Source organism: Centruroides vittatus, unplaced genomic scaffold (assembly GCF_030686945.1).
Source record: "Centruroides vittatus isolate TY-2023 unplaced genomic scaffold, ASM3068694v2 contig_301, whole genome shotgun sequence".
Classification (NCBI taxonomy): Eukaryota; Metazoa; Arthropoda; class Arachnida; order Scorpiones; family Buthidae; genus Centruroides; species Centruroides vittatus.
In genome coordinates, this window is record NW_027121927.1 from 2,752,430 (window position 1) to 2,779,512 (window position 27,083).

Here is a 27,083-nt window from a genome sequence, read left to right on the forward strand (position 1 = left end):
TAAGTGACGTTATAATTGGATCTCGCAAATTGCGATTTATCGATGCAACAAATCGTAGAAGCATTTGCAGGCGGAGTAGCGATAGTTACTATGTCTTGAGTAATAAGTTCATCGTCTATGACTCTGACGTGAAAGTTTAAAAATTTGATGCTTAAAGTTTAAAAATCAATTTGAAATCTGTATTTGGGTAACGAGATCAAGTATGTATTTTTAAAATAATATTATATATATGTAAAATAAGTTTTAAAAATATAAAAATTAGAATTCGTTTACTTAAAATGAAATATCAGCATTTTAAATAGTTTCAGATGAGTAATAAAACTCTAAATTTACACTAATGTAATGATAAATTATCTACAAAATTTGATATCCTCCTGTAGATTTTTTTATTTATTTAATGTTTCTATAAGACGATATTCAATTAGATTTTAATGTTTCAACTTAATTTTACTTCTGATATTGTAAAAATATATAGCCCTGGTCCATCACGAGTAATCAAAATATTTACTTATTGAGTATTTTTGGAGATCAATGGCTACTTCTCTAGAAAATATCTATTCTGGATGCTATAGATATTTTGCTTGGATTGTAGACTGTCATTAGATGAGAAAAAAGAACTGAAAGTCCAGTAATAACTCTTCACATGATACACTTATTTATTTTTCAATGGAAAAAAAAACAGCAAAATATTCTGTTTAATGACCAGTTTGTTAAACACACTAAAAAAAAATTGATCCTAGTTTTTAAGGTTTTCTGATAACTGTTAGAATGATTTAAGGAATTTAAATACAATTGTATATTAAATATATATATATATAATAATTATATATTATAATAATGATGTGTATTAATTAAATATGCCAGTAAATAATTTTATATTATAATTTATACTGTTTAAGTATTTTTAGATCACTTATATAAGATGAAATACTAAAACTTCAAATTAACAAGATTTTATTATAAAGTGTTTAAAAAATCCTGACTTCAAGTTATGGTTTAGAGTTAACAGGTTTAATTCTTGATTTTCTCAAATTTTTCTGTGGCTGTAAGTTTTCTGTTGTTGAGCTATTTCTTAAGAATTTGTTTACAGAATGATTACAAAATAATTTATGTTTTATGGTACTTTTGAGTGCATTGTCAAGATCTCTCTTGTGAATCAATTGGAATGCTGATAACATACTATATCAGTAAAAGGATATCTGCACAAGATTTTAATAGCATGGTGTTATGTTCAGTATTGAACTATAATGTTTATCTTAATCATCTGTATTCATATGGAATATTAGAGAAAATGAAGATCACAAACCTGTTAAAGGGCAGAGGGTACACAGGAAAATAGGTTTGAGTTAAAAGTAATTGCAATCTTGACAATGAGACCCATATTATATGAAAAACCTTATATACTGTGTCTGGTAAGCTCTCAACCAAGCTTAGAGCTAACACAGTTCAATTTAGTGATGTTGTTTCCTAGTATAGAATAGCTATTTATGCAAATATAATTAGTTATCTGTTCATTACAAAGAACAATTTAATATACAGTCTGTTTACAAATGATATTTGTAGTAAATAATGCATGTACCAGGCAAAATATAAATATAAAATTTTCTAGTATTATTTTTTGGGTGTAATTTTACATTGCCAATTTGTTTTGTTGTCAGGCAGTCTTGATGCAAAGCATTAATGTCATTTCCTTGTGTCATGATTCTTGAAATGGAGAAATGTGCAGCCATTGTTTTGTTTCAAACTTGGCAAAGCTGTCACAGAAACCTTTCATCTATTAAAGTAAGCCTACAGGAATGATTATCTGGGATATACACAGGTCTTTTAATAGTTTTGATAGTTCTATGAAGGAAAAACATCAATTCAAGGCAATCCAAAATGTGCTGCCCAATAACAAGTAGTACCAATGAGAATGTTGACATAAAATAACACAAACACACCTTTCATACTTTTCTAGCAATAAATTTAATCACAGAACAAATGTTTTCAGACCAATTTATAGCCTGCTTCAGGTTAAAGCCACTCCAAAGATAAAAGAACTGTTATGTTCTAAAGTGGAACAATTCAAATATTCTGTGATAAACCTTAACCTACACTCAGATTCTTTGAATACTGTATAGCAAACACACCTTAATACTGAGAGAGGGGTCACTCAAGGGTCATTATATTTAAAATTCATATGTTGCAATTCAGTATTAAAAAATTTCATTGAATAATTATATAAATTAAATTATAATAAATGTATATAAATTTATATAAATTATATAAAGCTTAACCGCAAAGAAGTGGACAGTTTAGGTTAGCTGTTAGAAATAAGGTTAGAGAGTAAAGCTTGCCAAATTTATACTATGTTATGGCTTTCTCTATTGTTAATGGAAAACCTTTTTGATTACCACCTTATAGATGTTGATGGCTTCTATTCTTAATTTTTTTACTTCAGGTTAATGAAATAAACTGAAAATGTTTGTTTGTTCATATAATGAACAAACCTCTTGCTGGAAAAGTGTAAAAGATATTGATTTGAAGTTATTGGTTCGAGCTTCATTAAATAATACTGTATTTATTTACTTATAAAATGAGGTTTTTATTCATTTTTCACTGCTTCAAAATCCTGGGTCATCCTATACACATGGGCGAAGGATTCTTTGTGTTTTTGCAATAAGTGAACTGTGTATTTGCATTTTTTACCGGATGCTCACCCTCTGATGTTTAAAAACAAAAGTATTTTATCTGGGTCATTTGAGTTGTTCTCATGTATTGTCAGGAGTAAAGATGAATAGCAATAGGAAAAGCAAAGCTTTTAAATTGAATTCCAAAATCACGTGGGAGCCTGATATAAGTTCTAATCTATTTCCACGTGAAAACAGATGATTACTCAAAAGTCAGAATTCAAAGAAACTCATAGGTGTAGTCAACAGAGAGTAGATTCGACTGTTAAGAATTGGCAAAATAGGTTCCTGATTGTCCAGCTTTATATGAACAAATTATGTTGTTGATTTTACAAGATTTTTCCTTAAAGTTTAAAATGCCAGTAATTTTTGTGGGACAATGTGTGCATTTATGTGCATTTGATATTTTATTTGTGATTAAATGAAATAAAATTAAAATTGTATTAATAAATCCAATTTTCTTTATTTTAATCTTTCGTCTTATACTCGAGTAAATACAGTATTTTTCATTGGCTGTCATGAGCAATTTTTCTCTGCTTAGATGTCATAATTCACACTTTAACTTCTGATAACCTCACAAAAAATAGTAATAAAATAAGCAAGTTTGGATAGAATATCAAGTGACTATGTTGCAATTGTAATTGTGGTTACATCACAATTTAACGATAAAAGTATGATGTATTCCCTGATATATCACTTTATGCTAGTCAGTCATTCCAGCCTCACTTTACACACCAAATGTGAGAATTAGTTGCACTCATCCTCAACAGAGTAAAAATTGAGAAAAATGTAAGGTAATGAGGGTAAGCAAGCTATTGAGTTATGTTTCTGAATTCCATCCTTAATGTCAAAGTTGATGGTAATGTTTGTTCCCAACTGTTATATAAACTGTATTACAGTTAATTTCAGTGTAACTAGACTTGCCTATGATTGATTTCAGTTTTGGCTTGTTTTGACACATTAAATTGCACTGATGTAAAAACATTTCAATATACTCTGACACTTTAAACCATTTTTTAGAAAAAAAAATGATTTGTGACACACATTACAATAAATTTTACTATCTGTTATTAATGTTCAAACTCACATATATAGCTTTCATAGTAATTTCATCATATAACAGAATATTTTCTGTGTGCTCTCTATATGTGGAAGTTTGACTACTTTCAAAGGATTTTGAGAATTGAAAAGTGAGAAATTTCCATGGCAATGCAAAACATAGTCATTTGTGAGACTTTAAAGGAATGCAAGTTTAATAGTTCAAATTTCAGACATTTGAAATTTACATGCTTATCTTTAAAGTACCCAAAAATAAATAAAACATATAAAGCAATATCCAAATCCAACTGTGGGTTGCTTACTGAAACTATGAAATGAGTGCATACCATATCATTTCAGATTATGATGCAAAGGTATAATTAAGCAATAAAGCAAAAAATAAGGAACTTTGTCAAGGTCACCAAGGCTTTTTTCCTGCATTCCAGTTAAACTACCATATCTTGTCTCTCCTGTCCCTTATTGCCAACTATAGCAACTTGTCAGCAAAATAGCAAATTTTTTTGAGGGCTGTAGTGGCGTAGTAGCAATGCATCCAAATAAGCCAAAAATAGACTTTTTGTCATTTTTGTATATGCATATGAAAATACTATATGCAAATCTTGTTTACCATATTTCAGTTCTTAAACAAACATCACTAAAACTCGATATATTTGTGAGGACCCAAATAAGATCCGAAACCACATAAATTGCAGAATTTTTGTGTAAAAAATTTCATGATAAATTATATGAGAGAGAGAAAAAAAAACTTGATCTAAACAATGTGACACAAAATGTAAACGAGTCCTGGACCATGCCAACATGTGTTAAACAACCTGTTAATGACAAACCCAAAGGTAGAACTCTGACACAAGTGCTCATAAACAGGTAGAAATCTGACTCAAGTACTCATAAATAGTCAACTTAGGAAAACAATTTTGGAAAAGGAGAAAAATTTGAGGGATAGAAAAGCATCGTGTATGATCGTTAGAATTCCAAAATGACATTTACAAACAACAGGTTAAATTATGAGCGCAGGTGTTGTGGCTCTATCAACAATCTCCAAGCATAGTTGACAAAGGGTGTCAAATAGACACCTCAAATTGGACCTGTCTCATGACCTGAGTTGGTCTCTGTTTTTCCCAGGAAGAAAGGGTGAGACCAATTGAGAAGCGAGAAATGGGATAAGGGACCAATCCGAAACGCAGATAGTGGAAGAAAAACTATAAAAATAGGAATTTCAAGGTTGAAAGTCAGTCTCCTCTGGATTAAGCTTACCGTTCTGCTTTATCTATTGTGTTGTGCTAATACCGATCACCTAGGATGCTGCAGCTTCATCTCACAGATCATCTGCATCGTCCAGCGATCCTTCTCATCCGCCCGGGGCTAAGACTGATCAACCGAACTCTCATCGCTTCGAAGGAACGCCAAGATTTGGGAATTGTCTAATATTGATGTAAGCATTAATTTGACTAAATAAACAGTTTTTCTCTTGTAAAACACTTGTTTTTCATTTGCCTCCTTTGCCACAGCTTACATACACTGTTTCTCTTAGGCTCATTCTGACGTGGGATTGATTGTACCCCCCCTTTTAGTCGGCAAATCTTACATATTATAAAGCTATACACCAACACCACCCAATGCCGAATGTTATCGAGCTAGAAATGACCATAATACTAATAAATTATGAAACAATTTGGCACTAGAGTGAGGCATTAGGCACCATTTCTTGATAAATTTAATAATTATAATTTTAATTAAATGCTATGCAGACCTCTGGTTTGATCTCTTCTTCCAGTATACAATGGTACCTCGTATAATGGACGCTGCGAACAACAGACTTTGTTTGACAATTACGTGACTCGAACAACTGACTTTCCGGCATAATTGGTGACTGCTCCATGGGTGCGTTCTTTAATAGCGGTCGCTCTGCGTTTCCGCTACTATGGGAGTGCGCTGCTGTTTGTAGTCATTTAGGAACGACGGTGAAAGAAAGAAAGATGGCAGCACCCACACTATCGATAGTATCGTGATGGAGGAATCTATAATTCCAAAATAGGAGCTTTAAAAGGCAAAAGAAGGGTCCCAATTGTAAAATTTAACCATAAAATGGATTATTTGTTGAAAGAGCATTCAAAATATCCTCGAAAAAAAATTCATAAAGACACATCACCGCGTGTGCTAACTCACGCTTTCACAATTTCTAAATTCTCATTCATAAAACCACATAATGGACCCAGAAACGAAACTATCTGAGCCATGGAGGACCCATGTTGCTTTCCACCATAAACTACTGCTACAAGCGGCCATTTTTGCCGTTCGATGGTGTGCACTCCCACCGGAATTTAGGAACGCGTTTCGCAGGAATTTTTAAATGGATGTCGCTCATGCAGAGTTACGCGGAGGAATAAAAGAACGCACGCCATGTTTAATTTTTTATGATACAGTATGGTTATTTTATGCTGCAGAACAAATTAGATGTTTTAACATGTATTTCTATGGGAAAATGTGTTTCATGTAACGGACATTTTACTTAACGGACATGCACCTGGAACGGATTAAGTACATTATACAAGGTACCACTGTATATAAGACTAGCTGTTACCCACAACTTCACCCGCGCGGATTTTGCAAGAAAATGCTATTTATATTCAGTGTTTTAACAACCATAGTAATTGTTATATAACAGTTACCACTGAGAGTGATGAGAATTGCTGAGAATCAAATGAACTGTTCTCAATTTTCTGGAACATTTACAATCGTTCTATAATCGAACTAATATGCTATAACAAATTCGAATTTAAAACGGTTTGAACATTTGATTAAAAAATAGAAATATATAAAAATTTTTATAACAACATCTGAAATGTTATCAATTTAATACACCTAAGTACTCAATGAAGACTAAATGTAGTTGAAAACAAAAAATTTTATCTAAAATAGTACAGTAGAAGCCGTTCTTCAGGTTAATGCTCTCCCTTTCCCCCACGGGAATTTTGAAAAATCCCTTCTTAGTGTGCATTCTCATGGCATACCCTAACTGTATACCAAATTTCATCTCTTTAGGTTCAGCAGTTTTTTCTGGGTGATGATGAACAGTCACTCAGTCAGGACAAGTAATTTTATATATTTAGATTATGTTATAACCATTAATGGTTATTATGGTGCTGGCTGGGAATGCATCCATGCCCTCATTCTGTAAACATCATCTAAGGCACTCAACCGGGGTTTGTGATGGCCAGTTACCTCATGGATACCTCATGCCAACAATGTCATATATAGGCTTATGGTGTGTTCTGTTGGAACTCACTTGGACCACTATATAGTGGAATCTATTTTGACAGGTTTCCATTATACATTGTTGCTGATGGGATTATCTCTTCCTCTTTATGCTCTATTCTTTGGTGAAGATAGGCTGTTTCAGCAGCATAATGCCATTCCACATTGAGCACAAATGACAGAAGCAATGAATTTTGATTTTAATTACTTTTTTAACTGAAATTTATTCATATTTAAATCTATTCAGATGCATTAAGCCAGATTTAAGTTCTTGTATATAGAGTCTAGAGCAGTGGCGTCAACTGAAATTTGTTTACTGGGCCAAAAATAAAAATACACTGTGGGCCACACATATTTATTTATAATAAAACCAGGGCTGTGGAGTCGGAGTCGTGGAGTTTTGGTATTTTAGTCGGAGTCGTCAAAAATTCCCTTGACTCGACTCTTTTTTACTTTTCCAACTTGTTATGTATATAAAAAACGAAAAAGTATTTGAATCGTGTCACATTTGACTGTCCGAGAGTTCTGCAAATCTATATGTTTGGAGATCTCTCGAACCTAAAAAAATGTCAAATAAAGGGAAAAATTCACACGTCCACGCAAATGTTGGCATCTAATTTGTTTAATTTCTTCATTCTGTTCTGAACTATTAAACAATATCTCAGAATGAGTAAACACACCTATTTTTTGGAGTTACAAGTTTGGATGAAGAAAAAATACACACCGGTATAAGGTTAAGAGGTAGTTATTATTATTTTCCGGTGTTGAGATGGAGTTTTGTAGCAGAATGAGTAAAGTTTAAGAAACAAAATTTGGCACAGTAGTGTGCGTATAAAGGGCATTAATGCTATTAAATTTTGGTTCTTTATTAAAGGTCAACAGGGTAGAGACATAAAAGGGGTCACGTGTCATATCTCCAGTGTGGTCAGACTTAATGAATATTTTACTCGTTATTAGCATTCACAATCTTATAATATAATCAAGAAGGGTTAATAATAATAACGATAATGATAATGTCAGAGTTCAAACAGTTAAGAGTTGAAATTTGGTACACAGTTAGGCTACATCATAAGAATGTAACAAGGGATTTTTCGAAATTCCTCTCGTGGGGGGAAGAGGGAGAGGGTTAAAGATTACCCAAAGAACTCTGTTTCTACTGTACAATTTTAGATGCAGTATTTTACGTTTTTGTGAAAAATCGAACATACTTTTAGACCCATCTAAAAATTCTCTAATTAGTCTAGGAAGAGAGGACCTAATTCTTGCACCCAGTGAAAATGGCTAAAATCGCCTATAATCCGAATATCTTAACCTTCGTTATCGTTACTTTTTGCGTGAGCAACATCTGGCTCATCTGCTAGTTTTTATTTATTTTTTTATAAAACTCATCTCTATCTTCAAAATTAAGCTTGAGTTCTAATATGAGTACAGACAGAAAAGGAAATCTTACAAAATTTGAAGATGATATTTATTATGCACTGGAAAAAATAAATCACATTGACCACTCTTCAAGTTTGAATGTTAAAACCGCAATACTGCACTATCCAGACATTATCCAAAATACAACATTGATTGTCACAGCATTGTCACCAACCAAGTTTCAGTAGTGTGTTCATTTTCCGCTCTTAAAATTATTAAATATGATTTAAGAGCTTCAGTGAATGCTGACTTAATAGAAGTGATTTTTTGTTGTAAGGAGTAATTCAGTTTATAACAGATGAAAAATAATAAATTAATCAACATGGCAAAATAAGTAACCTCAATTCAGTTCATCTATACACACCGGGGTGAAAACCATATACTTCTCTTGTAAACCTTGTCACCAGTGCTGCCAATATTCGTACTCTACGCTAACGTTTTCGGCCCTTCACTAGGTCCTTCTTCAAGCGAAAATTTATTCGATTTTCTTTTTGACCGTTAGATCGAAGAATATCTGCGTTTTGGATAAAATTCGAATTGTTCGATTCCGTATCTATGGAAATCGCGTGTCAATAATATTCCAAATTTTACGTAAAATGATCACGCGCTTATTTTCGTGACGTAAACTATCAAAACGCAATCCAATCGCATCTTTTCCATGTCAGTTCCTTGCAACGGCCTCTTTAATCATTTTGCCTCCGTAGGTTCGAATCGGTGTCCCGAATTAGCGCCTGCCATGCCAAAGATAATTTTATCTCGTCCTTCGAATTGATCGGTTGGGTGTATGAGAAGGCTTTACATATCTCCACTTGCTCTAGCCATCGAAGGCGGTCTGTGTGTCGCGTGGCAATGAGGAGTTTAGCGCTCGCGAAGTCCGCTGTTATTTCTTGATCTGAAGCGTAAACGGTGAGCGCAGTGTTGTTTCTGTTATTTCTAATATCCTGCTGATGTTCTTTCCACCTAATTTCAACGGATCTTTTTGTGGCGCCAATGTACATGAAATCTCTGTTAAATCTATGGTCCTTTAAAGGGACCGCGTACACCCCTGGGAGTTTTTTCCTGTTCGGCCTATCCCTATTGTTCCGGAGGATTTGAAAAATCGATGGGCATCGTCTGTATGCGATGCGTATTTCTTGTTTCTTCGCGATTCTTCTATATAAGGATGCCAACTGGGGGTTGAAAGTTACCGGTACCATTCGTTGTGTCGATTGTCCTGAGGTGTCATTAGTTGGTGGCGTCCGACGCATACCGTCTTGATACTGCTTCTCTAGCTTCCGTATTAATCGATGATATCCGTGTGTCTTTGCCACTTCTCGTATGTACTTTATTTCCTGTTCAAGCGCTTCCCGTGTCGAGCAGTGCGTGTGCGCTCTTTTGAGCAGAGTGCTGAACAATCGACACAATGAATGGTACCGGTAACTTTCAACCCCCAGTTGGCATCGTTATATAGAAGAATCGCGAAGAAACAAGAAATACGCATCGCATACAGACGATGCCCATCGATTTTTCAAATCCTCCGGAACGATAGGGATAGGCCGAACAGGAAAAAACTCCCAGGGGTGTACGCGGTCCCTTTAAAGGACCATAGATTTAACAGAGATTTCATGTACATTGGCGCCACAAAAAGATCCGTTGAAATTAGGTGGAAAGAACATCAGCAGGATATTAGAAATAACAGAAACAACACTGCGCTCACCGTTTACGCTTCAGATCAAGAAATAACAGCGGACTTCGCGAGCGCTAAACTCTTCATTGCCACGCGACACACAGACCGCCTTCGATGGCTAGAGCAAGTGGAGATATGTAAAGCCTTCTCATACACCCAACCGATCAATTCGAAGGACGAGATAAAATTATCTTTGGCATGGCAGGCGCTAATTCGGGACACCGATTCGAACCTACGGAGGCAAAATGATTAAAGAGGCCGTTGCAAGGAACTGACATGGAAAAGATGCGATTGGATTGCGTTTTGATAGTTTACGTCACGAAAATAAGCGCGTGATCATTTTGCGTAAAATTTGGAATATTATTGACAGGCGATTTCCATAGATACGGAATCGAACAATTCGAATTTTATCCAAAACGCAGATATTCTTCGATCTAACGGTCAAAAAGAAAATCAAATAAATTTTCGCTTGAAGAAGGACCTAGTGAAGGGCCGAAAACAGCGTAGAGTACGAATATTGGCAGCACCGGTGACAAGGTTTGCAAGAGAAGTATATGATAAGTAACCTCTTTTTTACCAGTCTAAATGTTATATTTCTCATTCTTGACTTAGTTTAATATATCTGTATACTTATATATTACCCAATATACGAGTATATTATGTACTGTACAACATTTTTATTAAACTAATTTGTTTGTATAAAAATGTGTTTACTATTTTTATTTATACACGCTTACCAAATACCAATGTCATCATCAAACGAGTCAATAAATGTAAACTTATATATTCAGTAGATGTGCCAAATTTTAATGTTTTAATTAATTTTTTAAAATCGTTTTATTTTATATTTTTTAAAAAATAATCAGAATTGTCATCATTATTACTTTCCCGGCTGTTATACAGTATAGGCCTATAACAAAGGAAAAGAATGACGATCGATCAAAAAATGACTTTCTCAGATTTTTACTCTTTTGGACTCTGGTAGCTTCGAAACGTAGAAAAGTGCAAACGGATGTTGAATGTGTACCAACCGATTTAGTTCAACCATTTTCAAGCTAATAACTTCTGTGTTTAACCATTCTTTTCCGATTCAAAATCGTGCCTCCCATACAGTTTAACATTCGTACATACAGGGAAAAAAAACCAAATATTTTGCATATCTCAACATTTTGAGGTACCCAGAGTCCAAAAATGCAAAAATTTAGGGTGGGATCATTTTTTGAACGATTGCTACACTTTTCCTCTGTTAAATATAACAACAGAAAAGTAAAAATTATTGTAAAGACTCATTACTTAGAGGAATATTTTAGCTTTGGAATAAAAAAGTTTCTACATTCTATCTTTATTAGAACTACCGGTATATTTATCAATGCTAATATTCTGAGGTGATGTGATGACGTCAGAATTTTCGGGCCTACTTTGTTAACAAGTCCACCTCTAGTCGGAGTTAAATCATAAGAAAAAGTTGGAGTCGTGTAAAAATCTACCGACTCCACAGCCCTGAATAAAACATTTACAATTATACAGTATTTTGTATGTATTTTAATGTACTTGTTTTTCAATTTTTCACTTAATTTTTTTAATATCAATGGGTATTTTTGACATTGTACTGTACAATGTAGTTGGTTTTTTTAAATTTTTATCAGTCAGTTTATTAAGACTTTTTCTCAAAATTGAAGATTGTTAAATGCAAAAGATTCACAAAGATAGCTGGTTCCCATTTTAGTTGTAAGGCTTATTGCCAGTGTTTTTAGGTTAGCAAATTTATTACAAATGTATTTTTTATAAAAAATGCTGTCATGGCCTCAAACATATATTTTAATTCAGAAGATGACTGGATGTCTATTAACTCCCATCTGCAAATTTGTCAGAGCTGATTTCACAGCAATGTCAAATGGACATAAGAAAATGTTTTTATTGTAATTCTTTAAATATTAAAATCTCTCCTGAAATTTTCATAGTAAATAAGTAATTTCTTGTGCATATTTAGAAAAATGTTTTTGTCACTATTAAATTTTTGTAATAATGGAAAGTGGATTGTATTTTTGATTTTAACTGACTTTCATAAAGTTTGAGTTTTGCTATGAATGTTTTTATGTTTTAATAACAGTCTGTGATCAATTTGTTTTCACCTTGAAGCTGCTTATTAAGTTTGTTTAATTTCATTACGATGTCTGTAAGGAAACATAAATCCAAAGTCCATCATATAATTCAGGAACATTCGTAAAAATTTTGAATTTTTTCTGTTAAATTCCAAAATTTTTCTAAGCATTTTCCACAACTTAACCATCAAATTTTCATGTAAAACAAACAAATTGCTGTACTCAGATTCTAATTCTTGAAGATAATCTTGAAACTGATGATGCTTCAAAGAATTATTTTTTATTGTGTTAACTGTTTTAACAACAGACATCACGTGGTTTCTATTAAATACTTGCATGCACAATTTACAAGGTGGAAAAAACAATGACAAATGAAAAGCTCCTAAGATTTTGAACTTTTTTCCATGGCTTCTCTATGCTTAAGAATTTATTTAACAGCTCCAATATTTTTGCTGATCATTGAAGCTGCACCATCTGTAGTGATCATAATTAGATTTGCTAATTTCAGTCCATGGTCAGGCAAGCATTTTATGATTGCATGACAATAGATTGAAATGAAGCTTCTTGTGTATTTTTTCTGGGAATTGTCTTTCAAACTCGTAACATTGAGAAATTCTTCAGTCACATTCATTTCACTATCCATACCTTGAATAAAGATGGCAAGTTGAGCTGTATCCTTAATATGTTGTTTCATCTAAACCCAGTGAGAAATATGCAAACTTCTTAGAAACCATGTTCAACGTTGAACAAATTTCATTTGAAATGTTATCAGTTCTTTGTGCTACAGTTTGATGTAACAGGCTGATTTGATTGAAAATCTTTACTACTTCTAGAACAATTTCTTTGTTGAATGCATCAAAGAATGCATTCACCATCCGAAAACGGCTCCATTTTTTTCTCAATATGTGATATTCACTTGCTGGCATTAATGATGGCATATGATTGGACTGTTTGTTTATAAAATACATTTTGTTCTGCAGTCAGACCTGCCTTAAGTATTTGTACAGTAGAGCGTCGATAAGTGGAACGTCGGTAAGTGGAATGGCCGGAAAGTGGAACGATTTTCAGTCGGACTGTGTCGTGCTGAATCGAATGTTTTTGATACTAAATTTACTTCTTAAGTATAATTTTCATGTTTTTTATATTCTCTAATATATTTATTTTGTTTGTACAAAATGCAGAAATAATTTTTAACGATACGATAGCCTCGATGATTATTATAAAAATTTTCGTTAGGCTTAAAATAGACGAAAATTCAACACGAAGCGACACGCAACGGAGAAAAATTCAACAGGAAGCGATACGCAACGGAGAAAAATTTGAACATCGGACAGGTTAATGTATTTTTTCGTACAAAGTCAGAAACTGGAACAAATCATTAACTGGAAGGACCCCAGTCCCCAATTGGTTCCACTTATCGACGCTCTACTGTAATTTCACTTTTCATTCCTCATTAGTATATTTTTTAAAATTATCTTGTTTTTATTTGTAATGTCTTTTCAAATTATATGATTTTCATATTGAATTAGAATCACAACAAATTAAACATACAGCTTTGTCTTTCATTTGAATAAAAAAATACAAAATTTTCTCATTCACTTTGAAATGTCTGTTTTCATCTTCAAATTTTCTTTTTTTTTTTCAGACATAATAGAAATAAAAGGCTTAATAGAAAAAAAATAAAATTGAGTAAAATTTTATTTTTAATTAATCACATAAAATAAAATTACTCACTGTTTATTTGGTTCAGTTTGTATTGGGTTATTTGTTAACATTTCACATACACAATATGTTTAAGCTACTGATAAAACAACAAGTGCTTGGTAAGTATAAATGCAGCAATAATGAATTCAACACTTCGTTACTCTGTAAAATCTATGTTAATTAGCAGAGATAGCTAAACAGAATTTTATTAAAAATGGCTGCCAGGCCAAAAAAAAAAGACCAGTAACTAACAGTCATGCAATTTTGAAATGATCAACAGTACATAACCGTTATATGAAGTGCTCTTTGGTGACTAACTATAATCAAATAACTTACACAGTAAGACAATTAAATCCATACACAATTAAGACTATACAAACGAGTCTTTTGATATCCTTCCTCACACCTCAGGAAAATAATAGTCTTACAGCAGAGATGACCTTTTATTAGAGGCTGCTCATCCATCTCACTATGCAAAACATTACAAAACTTCTTTCTGGTGACGGCACAAAATAAAAAAATATAATAAACATTTGATAAAATGGCCAGGACTATAATTGTAAAATTAATACACAATTAAGACTATACAAATGAGTCTATTTGTGCCATTGCCAGAAGGAAGTTTTATAATGTTTTGCATAGTGAGGAGGATGAACAGCCTCTAATAAAAGGCTGACTTTGCTGTAAGACTGTTATTTTCTTGAGGTGTGAGAAAGGACATTGAAAGACTGATTTGCATAATCTTAATCATGTATTAAACCTGTTAACAATCTAAACATGGAATGATTTAAAATTTTAAATCTATATGCATGTGTTAATGTGTAATTTTAATTTAAATTTTATTAGGCTTATTCTCAAAAAATTTAAAGAAAACAATAAAATCTTTTATCATTTATTAGAAATATAGAAGACTGTTGTTACACAAACAATACACACATTTTTAAGTGACTGAAGGGTCGGCATCTCCTTTATGCTCTTGTCAGGATGACATTATGTCAGATTCTATTGACACAGAAGCCGTGAGGGTAGTCTATTTTTTATTTGGACTTTAGTCATTTGAGTGGTGACGTGTGTAGATGATTGGGTTCTGGATGGTGGAGGTCTATGCGATAGCCAAGCAGAAGTGAATCACTCTGATACCAGTTAAACAGAACAAAAAAACAGACCTAGACACTTGCAGGTTGTTGTGAGAGAGAGATCTTACAATAAATCTTGCATTTTTGTAAATATCTGATGTTTGAAGAGATCCACTTGAAGATCAGGTAAAAGTGATGGTTCAGACTATCCTTTAGGAAGATTTCACACAGGAGAGGGTTGGCACATTAGGATAGTTTGAGATGTAGCAACATCTTACATGTGGTTATTTCCTTGTTGCAGAAGTAGATTTAATTGAAGTCAGAATGGAGTGTGTACTTGATACTCTCAGGATTGAGAATATTCGTATTCAGAGATGATGTTATTCCCTATTTGAATGCATAGAGTTAACTGTCTTGGTTGTGGAACTGGTGGTGACTGTTGAGGAACTATTAAAATAACATTAAAATGGCTGAATAGGGACAGAAAGAACAGGAGGTCATGGGAAAGTATCTCTCTTGATGCTGAGAACATGTAGGAAGAGATGCTTCCAGGTGTGAAAGTTGATAGATATCACTGCCGACAAATTTATATTATTGAAAATGATAGTATTTTTTTTATTATTTTAATTAAGGTATTGTTGATGAAGTCCAGGTTCTCACATTTGACATTTATTACATATCTAATAGGGCAAATTCAAGGAAATATGACTTTGTTATACCAAACACAAATTTAAAAACTTTATTCAGTATGTTTACAACAAAAAAATACATATACATATGTACTGTACATACATATATAGTATATGTAATACATTTGAAGCTTTGTTAAAAAATATTTAATAACTGTTTTAATTTCTGAGTGTAGGTGTTAAGGTGTTATACATCATATTAATGTAATTAACTATGCATATGATATTTCATTGTAATAAAAATTTATACAAGATAATTATGGTTTTAAAAGGGCTGCACAAAAATATTGACTGGGCTGCATGCAGCCCATGGACCGAGGATTGGACATTGCAAGACTAGAGCTTGTGTAGCAAATGGCATCCTCTTATATGTGAAAGTTATGAGAACAGAAGCTACTAAACAAGACTATTTCACCCCCTTCTACCCCCTTCTAAGGTGGTATTTAATATGACAGCCAGTAAAAGAGCCATAAATATTACTTATATGAGATGCCCCACTATTTTTTGCTCTTCTTAGGAATGTGAAGGACCCATCCATCTCATAAGCTTCTGGGCATATACTGCATGCCTCTGAAAGACAGAGATTTGATAAGGATCTCATGTATATAGGCTCCACAAAAAGGTTGGCAGAGAGGTGATTGCAGGAGCACACTGCCGACATATGGCAGTCAAGGCTGTCTATGCCTCTGTCAATACACAGATATAGAGGTGCACTTACAACAAACTAGCATCCTAATAACAATGCAATGCACCAACTGGCTTAGATATTTAGAAGCTTTAGAAATTTCTAAAAACATTTGTGCAGTGTATATATTACCAATACAGGAGAATAGGTTTATAGTGTGATTTAGAAGCTACCAAATATATTAATCTTTACAATATACAGTAGAGCATCATTTATCCAAATCAATTGGGGATGGGTTGTTCAGATAACTTATTTTTTGTATAACTGATTATGTATGAAAAAATAAATTAACCTATCCCATGTTGAAATTTTTCTGTTGCATGTCGCTTCACATTGAATTTTCATCGATTTTAAGCCTAACAAAAATTTTTATAATAATAATCGTGGCTATTGTATTGTTAAAAATTATTTCTTTATTTTGTACAAACAAAATAAATATATTGAAAAATATAAAAACAAAAAAAATTACACTTTGGAAGTTAATCTAGTATCAAAAACATTTGATTCAACACGACCGGACTGGAAAGCTTTCAGTTAACCGACGTTTCGGTTGATTGGCTTTCGGATAAATGACGCTCTACTGTAATATTAAGTTTATTGTTGTATTCTTTTCACTTACAGTATGTTGTAGGCATAAGGAATGCTGGACTTTTTTTTATTCAAGTGATTACAGATTTAAACTATAATATCTCAATGTTGATAGGTCTACAACCTAGCAAGTAATACTATAACTAGTAGATAACTATATACAGTATGTAGTATTTACTAACAAAGTACTTGTCATGGTGGAATCATGGCTCTTTGGGATTGGTCAGCTTTGGACCAATAATGAATGTTCCCTGATTCGTTAGTTTTGAATGAGCGGCGGACCCTACAGAAAGCTACAGAAGTGCGGAGACACTGATTGGTCAACTGCCAGCCTGCCATAGTGCATATAAGGTCAGTTTCGGCGGGAAAATCAAGTTTGCTTTGATCCTGCTAAGGAGAAATCATTTCATCTTGCTTCAGAGAAAGAGTTATCATCTGGCTCAAAAAGAATGAATTGTCTGGCCTATGAGAAGTGGATTATGTCTCGCTAAGGACAGTTTGTAAATACCAGAAGGTGCTTTCCTGAGTGGACTTTTACAGGATAAGAACAATTAGCAATCATCAGCACTCTGTTTTTGGATGCTATTTATTGAGCATTAATTAATTCTTGACTGTACTGATTGTGTGAAATGACATCATTTATGTCTTAACGATAAAAGATCAATACCTGGCTTATGGGAAAACAAGAAAGTATAGTTATTAATACACAGCCTACTGGTAGGAGGGTCTTGGGGCCTCAAACAAGCTCTTGATGGTCCTGATTATAGTTAGATTCATTTTCTAAAACATGTAATGCTTTATCAAAAGCCTGGATAGTTTCCTAACATTGCATTACATAAACAAGGGTTCAGTTAGTACCAGGCCTGGACTTTAAAAATTTTTTGCTTCTTATTGCCTGCGTAAGGAATCAAAAACCCAAAATAATTACTATATGTAATAACGAAAAATCTGTTTATTTTTCTAAGCTTGAATATCTACAATAATGAAATAAAGTTAGTAAAAATTCAAAATATAATAAAAAGATATTTTATCAAATCCAAAAAACCAATACACAGATACATACATACATACTATGTACGTATGTGTGTACAAGAAACTTTTTGCAACACTTGGAGACTTAATTCTAAAATAGTTAATTTAATTTATATCTCCACAAAACCAAAAGGCAAAAATATGAAATTGAAATCTAAATCAAAAATTCACAAGGAAATCTTACAAATTAACTTTGCCTAACTGTCACCAAGAAACTTTACTCTGTCAATGACACTTGAAAGCCTTGCTTTTACCTTGTTCGATCCTTAGCTCCACCTCATTCAATCTTGAACTTCACTTCCTTATAGTGTGGTTGTGATGACATTACATGATTGATTATGCCCACTTATCCCTATTTACATATATAAGTGGTTAACATTCATTTAATTCTAGTAATCTTTTTTCAAGTTATGTCATTGCCTTTATATTAAATCTTTTATAATTTTTTATTCTTTGGTGACAATTTGAGGCAGGAGATTATTCTTTTAACTTCCTGTGGAAGTATCCCCAAGGTGTCATTTCTGGGTTCGATGACATAATAGGTTGTCAGGTGCAGTCATCATAGTAAGGTGAGTTTAGAATTTAGAATTTTGTCTGGGCAAAATGCAGTAGTCTGTCCTTAATGAAATAAAATGTCCCAAAATAAATAAGAAAACAAACTAAAAATAATTCCAAACAAATTATAACTGGTCAGAATCGACTTCTTACAAACAGTCCATATATCTGAGAGTGATGCTTTCTAAATTTGATATATTTTTGTACTATTAGTTTTTAAAAATCTGTTTTGTATTTTGCAGCTAACTTCTCAAAATGGATTGGTTATTTGGAAGACGTAAAACACCTGAAGAAATGCTGAGGCAAAATCAGCGTGCGTTGAATAGAGCAATGAGAGATTTGGACCGAGAAAGAGTTAGAATGGAAAATCAAGAGAAAAAGATAATTAATGATATAAAGAAAATGGCCAAACAAGGTCAAATGGTATAAATTTAAATTTAAGATACAAATTTCAATGTGTCAAATGATGTCATGATTTTGTATATCTAGTAGAATATTATCTTCATAATCACTTAATGATACGTTGTGAAGGTTTATCATCATTTCTAGAATGCATCTGTTAGACATAATCTAGCCATTCAGTGATAATATTAATGAAATAGATATTTTCATGACTGGTTTTTTTAACTGGTTTTTGGCTGCATTGTTTGTCTTGTATTTTAATGTATGCTACTGCATAACATACCAATTAAATTAAATAAGTATTGCATTTATACACAAAATAGCAATAGTTTTAGGTAAATTTAGTTAACTTCTATTTAATGTTTTCTGAGGGACAGCAGATTTCTGTCAAACTTAGAATACAAGTTTTGAGAAAATGATTATGAAAATCAATTGTAATGAATGAAATTAATATTTATATGTAGTAATCTTTTATTAATTCTCTAGTATAAAAATTTAATAGTGACATCTTCAGATTCATATTATACGAATGATGAAAATGAATGGAATGATTAATAATGTTAATCACAAATAAAACAATAATTTGTTATGCATGTTTATTATATTTCTATTAAAATATACACATTTAATATAACAATATCAATTATTGATGTTCATTGTGCAGTATTTTGGAAGGCAAATATATAATGCAAATCAATCTTTAATCCACTCTTTTTTTGCTTGTGCATCAGTGCAGCAGACAAGAAATCAGAACACAAAAATTATCTAATACTCTTTTATCCTGTGAACGTCAACTCAAAATAGCATTCAGGTGTGAGTTAATATAGAATTATTGCTTAAAATTGAAGAGTAATGTAAATTTCAGAAATGCTAAATTGAAGTCTAAATTCTATTGCTGTTATGGAGAAATAGAAGTTGGAACAATTAAAAATGAACATATAATTGGGAGAAATGTTATAATGAAATTCTATTGTAAATATAATTTTTTAGGTAAATTTATAATTATATAAATATATACATTTGAAATATGGTATATATTCAAAAAACTGCACCATTTTCAAAATTACTGTATGGGTGATGAAGGCACACAAGTTAGACCTCTTAAGCCAAACAACTCCAGAATTACATTAAGCTACTTTTCTGTGATTTAGAGACTTGTGATTTACAATATAAAATACTCAACTATAAAAAAGTAGAAATGTTTAATAAATTTATATTCTAATATTAGACTATTAAGAGGAATCTCTTCTTTTTTTAGTGGCAATCGCACTTCAGACTTTATTAATGTGTCATGAAGATCTTTCTTGACGTTTGAAGGCAGAAAATTCAGTTTTTGGATACCTATGTTTTTGCTATATTATCTTTGTGAAATTATCATATACTTTTGACTGTGAGCTAAGTGATTAAGAATGTTTGCTGAATATCTAAATATTCACATATAACTTCCTGAGCTGATTATGCCTGCTTTCAATAAAAAGTTTGATTTATATAGATCAGGGTTTTAAACTTTTTTATTCACAACCCCATTTATGATTGTGATTTTTTTGCAACTCCCCCCCAAAAAAATATAAAATAAAGATATATAAATATTTTGCAATATACATATGAAATACAATGAAAATATACATATATATTGAAGATATATACAAATTGCAAAAACAATAATGGTGTACTACCACAGTTCACTCTTGTGTTATAATGGAACAGAGACAACTGAATACACTGAAAAGCAACAACACTACACTAGTTCACACTACAATCAGTGTTGCTGAATCGTTGTCTCGCTGCACCAGAAGTGACGCAAAGTGCAACTCATGAAACCTACAACACAAAGCATGCCATTTTCAAACTCTCACAAATTATTTTCAATATTTTGCATTAAAATTTCGTGACCTCAAGATTTCGCTAAGTGACCCCAAATGGGGTTGCAACCCATAGTTTAAGAAGCCCTGATATAGATCTATAAATTTTGTATTTACTATTAATAAAAAGTAAATATTGCTTTATTAGAGATGCCAATAATTGTTAGTTATTTCAAAACTTTTTTTTTCTCATAATTTTTAAATAATAAACTAATTTTGGAATTGCATAGATGTTATATAGATTTCTTTCATTGTTCACTTCAAATTTTTATAAAGCTTTTAATAGAATTTAATTTAATTCTTATATTCTAATAGCTTTTAATTTAATATGTAAATCAGTTTTTTTATTTTTTTAAATTTTAGCACTTAGCAAAACTGATAATCAAATATTTACATTCTATTTTTTTTATGATGTATTTACTTGTTGCATTTTCTGAGTGGTATTAACACTTTGTCTAAAATTAATATCTTCAAAGCATTGCTTAGTAAATTATATCCATGTAAAAACAGATTTTATGCATTACAATCATGTTGTGTATAGTCAACATGAGTTTCATAAGGTACAGTACCTTTTCAGATAAATTTTCAGTAACTATAACAATTTTCTTCTGTAATCAGTATAAGAAATCAAGCTTGAATAAATATTACTAATCAGATATTCAAGTGTGATTTATTACAAGGTTAATTCTCACTCTGGATTTTAAATTATTTATTTAATTCTAATTGTTAAATTTAATATACAGTAGAGAACCGAAAATCGGAATCAATTGGGGACTGGGGTTGTTCAGATTAGTGATTTGTTCCAATTACCGATTATGTATGAAAAAATACATTAACCTGTCCGATGTTCAAATTTTTTCTCCATTGCGTGTCGCTTCGTGTTGAATTTTCGTCGATTTTAAGCCTAACGAAAATTTTTATAATAATAATCAAGGTTATCGTATCGTTAAAAATTATTTCTGCATTTTGTACAAACAAAATAAATATATTGAAGAATATAAAAACATGAAAATTATACTTTAGAAGTAAATTTAGTATCAAAAACGTTCAATTCAGCATGACACAGTACGACTGAAAATCGTGCCGATTACCGGCGATTCCGATTACCGGGGTTCCGATTAACGAGTCTCTACTGTAATATGGTGACTTAACTCCAAATCTTCAGTCCAAATTACATAGCCTTTGTGTGTTTAATTAGCCAAAATGTACAGTTAATAAATCTGGTTTGATTATTAAAGTATTTAAGATATCTTAGTTTTTGTTGGGTCTGCTCCCACAAATATCTTCAAATGTTCATCATCAATTACACTTTCTGCTCTTTCACATGATTCGTTATAAAATTTCAATCAACGAAACTTGGCATACAGCTGATCCTTGATAATCTGATGCTTTTGTAATCCGACATGCTCAGTAGTCCAACGCACCTCCCGTCAAGGTCACTGTAGTCCCTGTCCCGTTACATGTCTGCTTGCACAGAAGGATTTCGCGACATAAATCTCCCCACCCAATTCTTACATGATGACACACATTTCTTGTGTTTTCCGTGAACAGTTCTGTACGTACTGTATTATTTATGCCTATATATACTGTATGTACAGTACATTTATTGGCTTCCATATTTCTTTTAATAAACATGTTTTAGTTAACCGAAATGGGTGTTTCATTTCCATATTAACATAAGCAGCATTTTACTCATAAAATGTAGGAATATTGTAGGCTACTGCTAGCAAAACAATGCCAAATATGTAATCACTTTCGGTAATCCGGACACTTTTGGTAATCCGACACCCCTTTGGTCCCATACCTGTTGGATTATCAAGGGTCAGCTGTACTAATATTGTGTGGTGATTTTATTCATTCTTTTTCCAAAAGCAAGATATACAGTATATTCAGTAGTGCTTCAACTATATTATATTCAAAATTGTATTGCAATAAAATGATTACTCTTAATATACTTGACAATAGATTGTCATTGGTATTTTGAAGATTGAAATAAATAGTATGTAAAAGAAATTTGCATTAATGACTTAATAGTCCAATATTTAAGAAATGCATATTATGTAAGTTTTCAAATAAATAACAAGATTTTAAATAAATGTATTTTTACTTGCAATTAGATTTCTGTTCTTTAGTGGTGATACTAATGTACATTTTAAAGTTCTGTTTTAATTTGAAAAAAATTTTTCTTTTACAATGAATACATAATTTCATATACTATATAATTATTTAGTTAAAAACAGTCTTATTTGTTTTTTTTTAAATTCTGATGAATAAATTTTCTTATAAGAAATTAATATATATTATTAATTATGATATTATTTTCTATTTTCAGGATGCTGTTAAAGTCATGGCAAAAGATTTGGTTAGAACTAGAAGATATATTAAAAAATTCATATTGATGAGAGCAAATATTCAAGCTGTAGGTTTGAAGATTCAAACACTACGTTCACAAAATGCCATGGCACAAGCTATGAAAGGTGTAACAAAAGCCATGCAGAGTATGAATAAACAGGTTAGATTTTTAGATATACATCTTTCGTAGAACTAATAGTTTATAATATATCTAACAGCTACAAGTATAGCTTCAACTGTTTGTATGAAGTGGTCTATGATCAAATCTGATGGGATGTTTCTCTCACTTCACTTCCTTTTTTTAAATTATGGAAATGAAGATCTTTTAAAGTATTAAGTTGAGCTGTTTAACTTTGTTAGCATATACCCTGTTTTAGTAATAGTTGAAATGGACCCCCCCCTCATACCAACCACCTGCCTACAAGGATATGCTTCATAGATCACATCTGTAACATATTATGCAGCAACAGGTAGCCATAGACTTAATGTCTCATTTCAGTAATTACAGAGAAATAATTGCTGTACTACAGGCTGTACACTAGCAAAGATTAAATATTTCAACTTAAGATCTTTATTCCATGTCTCCACCATGATTGAAAAGAAGAATCAGAAACAAATTAATTTAGTCATTGATAAATTCACTAGCTAAAATAAGAAATTAATCTAAAATTATGTAATTGGCTAAGTTTAGAAGATTTATTTATGAATCACTGTAAAACTTTTTGAATTGCTTTTTCATCCAACATGTGTGTCTTTATTTTCAATACACATACATTTGTAGAATGTTACTAAGTATATTTTGTTTCTATGATTAACTATTAGTTCACATTTTATATAATTTTTATAAAAGCAGCTTTTAACACATTCATTTTTCTGTAGCTTAATTTACCTCAAATACAAAAAATTATGCAAGAATTTGAAAAACAGTCTGAAATAATGGATATGAAAGAAGAAATGATGAATGATGCAATTGATGATGCCATGGGTGAAGATGATGATGAAGAAGAAACGTATGTTTTTTTTTTCTTATCTTATCAAATTATTTAAAATAACATTTTCAAATTTAATCATTATATAGTAATTGATTTTTAATATGCAGTTGTAATTAATTTTGCTATTGTTTTGTGATTTCATCATTTTACTGAATTCTGAATTTTATTGAAAACATATACAACAACCATTTAATAATAATTACCATTGCTAGTGTGTGAAAGAAATGTAAATTATCAAAATTTGAAAATTTATTAAATATATTTAACAATATCGATGTTTATTTATATGTTGATTAATGTAACATGTATAATAAAAGTTTGCATAAATACAATATATAAATGACAACATGATTTTCCACTTGTTTTAAGTAGAAACTGAAATAGGAATGAAAGTGCATTTTCTGTTTGTCTAGCACTGGATTAATACACAGATTCTTGTATTTGATGATGATATATTCATCAGTATTAAAAAAATTACCATATTCTTGTGGAATGACAGGCATGCCGCTTATAAACGGGAGACTTGCATGCCAGAAACACCAGGGTTACCTGCATTCCGGTTAAATTGCTACTAAAATATAAAATTAATTCCATCTAATAAAACTAGTTGTTGATTAAACATTAAAGAAAACATTCTTCCAATTACAATAAATTAATAACATTGTAATTTGACTGACTTGTAAACTAAAATTCTCTTTCTGATTTTAAGACAACAAAAGAATTAATGACTTATTGGTAGTGGTGGTGGTAGTTGTTAGTCAGTGTGGGCTACACTGACTATATACTCCAACCTTAAAAATACCTTCCTCTCAAATTTCACATGAAGCCAACGTTAATTGTGGAAGCTGAGATAATTTAGAGTTTCTTAAAATTAATATGTTTATTTTTGCATTTTTGAATCAAATAACAATAAAATACACATAAAAAAAGCACTTCTGGAATTCTAAGAGTGTTTACATTGCTAGAAAAAAGACAAAATGAAGAAATCAAACATATAATTGTAGTTTTTAATGTAATGCTGACAGTTTCACAGTAAAAAACTTGTTTGCTTTTATGTGATGTAACTCATTCATTCTTTGTAATGTGCCCTCTAGAGAAGGATCTATAACCTCACTTAAACTGGCATGCTGGCATTCCCCATGATAAATCGGCATGTCTGTTTTTACTATACAGAAATATCTGATTTCATGGTCTCCCCAGATAGATCAACATACTGTGAAAAATACAGTAAGAAATATTAGATTTCAAAATAAGTAGTTTGTTCCCTTTTATATTGCATTAAGTCAAAGAAATTAATGAAGATGCAAATGTCTTTACTAACAAGTCATCTTTAGACACCTATATTGGAATCAGAAAGCTTGTCTGAATGAAACTTTTATGATGTAGTGTACTAAGAACTGCAAGAATTAACATCATGAAAATAAAAGGATGGACTTTTGAATTCCAATCTAGACACTTGAAGACAGCTTGTTAGTGAAAAAAGTTTGCATTTATTTTCAACTTCAGATAATGTGTTTGTTCCATTTTTATTTTATATTGTGAAGCAGATATGTTAAGTTATTTACTTGTTTCCTTTCACTATCATCAGTATTAATAAGTTAATGTAATAATGTAACATTAACATTACATTAACTTATTATTACGGAGCATGAATTGATCTTATTTCAATTTTTCTAAATTATGTTTAAAGTTACGGAATTTATAAAATGCTATCTTTTGAACTTTATATGCTGTTAAGTAAGGATCAATTACTATATTCACATTTATTATTTAGAATTTATAATTATATTACTAAATAATAATAATTTATTTGTTTAGTGATGCTGTTGTTGCCCAAGTTTTAGATGAACTCGGTTTACAGTTATCCGATCAGTTAACAGATTTGCCAGCTGCTTCTGCAACTTTAGTTAATAAAACTGGCGAAGCAAATAAAGCAACTGCCATTGCTGATGCAGATGCTGACTTACAGGCTCGTTTAGATAACTTAAGGCGAGAATAAAAGATTTATGAACTATTTCAGATCATAATCTTTTGTTATTATGGCAATAAGATTTCATCTTATTGCTATATTTAACAGATTTAAAAAAAAATTGTTGTATTAAGTAAGCAGCAAAGTGATGAAAATGTGATATGTACACTTATCAACTGTTGTACTTTTATTTGGATATTCTTCATGAAGGATTGAGAGATGATTTTGAAGAACCAATTTAAAATCAGTAAAAAAAAAAAAAGTTTAAACTATCTAAAAACTTGTGAAATTAAAAATTATATAAATTAGTTGTTAATGCAGAGAATAGTCTCCAGCGACATTTTTATAAAAAATAAAAAAAAAATTTGAAGTCATATGCAGATAAACAATATTTCACCTGTGCCTAATTGTGAAGTAACATTTTGTTGTAAGCTAAAAACTGTAGTCAGTAATTATTTTATTATAAAACTATTAAATAAATCCACACTTTCTTAAATTTTTGTTATATAATGACAGTTTTGTAATAAACAGATATCTTCCGTTTTATTTACTTTTTTATGAAAGTTTTCAAGTTTTTTATTGATTATATTTATTAAATTATTAAAAAATTTATTATGAACAAAATAAATTTAATCCTTGAATTTAAATAAAATATCAAAATTTGTTTGCTTAATAAAAGCAGAGAAAGAGAAATGAGGGTAGTCCAATATTAAAATTACAGTTGTTAATTATATATATATATAAGTAAATCACCTGCTCATTTCAGAAAGCCAACTCTTATTAATTACAATTTACAAAAGATAATGCAAAGTTCTATAAAATTTTATGTTAATTATATGGGGTAATTTACTCAAGACTGAACATGGTTTTGTTCAATATCTCATGATTGCACAGTTATAATTGAATAAAATGTAATGTAAAACACACCTTGCTCACCTGCTTTGTCATGAAATAAAGAATTGTTCTGTTTGTTTCATGCTCAACTTTTTATATGGAGATATTTCACA

The 27,083-nt window shown here is 31.2% G+C and overlaps 1 protein-coding gene and 1 long non-coding RNA gene across 2 annotated transcripts in view; both read left to right on the forward strand.

The window, feature by feature from the left end:
* On the forward strand, window positions 1–26,626 carry Vps2 (vacuolar protein sorting 2). The gene is made up of 5 exons (XM_067267423.1): window positions 1–200; window positions 18,742–18,922; window positions 23,096–23,275; window positions 23,995–24,125; window positions 25,926–26,626. Exons 2-5 carry the CDS (start codon window positions 18,755–18,757, stop codon window positions 26,104–26,106), a joined length of 660 nt encoding a protein of 219 aa, XP_067123524.1. The 5' UTR covers window positions 1–200; window positions 18,742–18,754; the 3' UTR covers window positions 26,107–26,626.
* LOC136972783 (uncharacterized) overlaps window positions 1–27,083 on the forward strand; it is a 240,388-nt gene that overhangs the window by 154,964 nt on the left and 58,341 nt on the right. The window lies entirely within an intron of this gene.

Coding starts and splice junctions, on each gene's coding strand:
- Vps2 (XM_067267423.1), top strand. CDS start 18,755: ATGGATTGGTTATTTGGAAGACGTAAAACACCTGAAGAAATGCTGAGG. Junction 18,923..23,095: donor TGGCCAAACAAGGTCAAATG/GTATAAATTTAA, acceptor TTCTATTTTCAG/GATGCTGTTAAAGTCATGGC. Junction 24,126..25,925: donor GATGATGATGAAGAAGAAAC/GTATGTTTTTTT, acceptor TTATTTGTTTAG/TGATGCTGTTGTTGCCCAAG.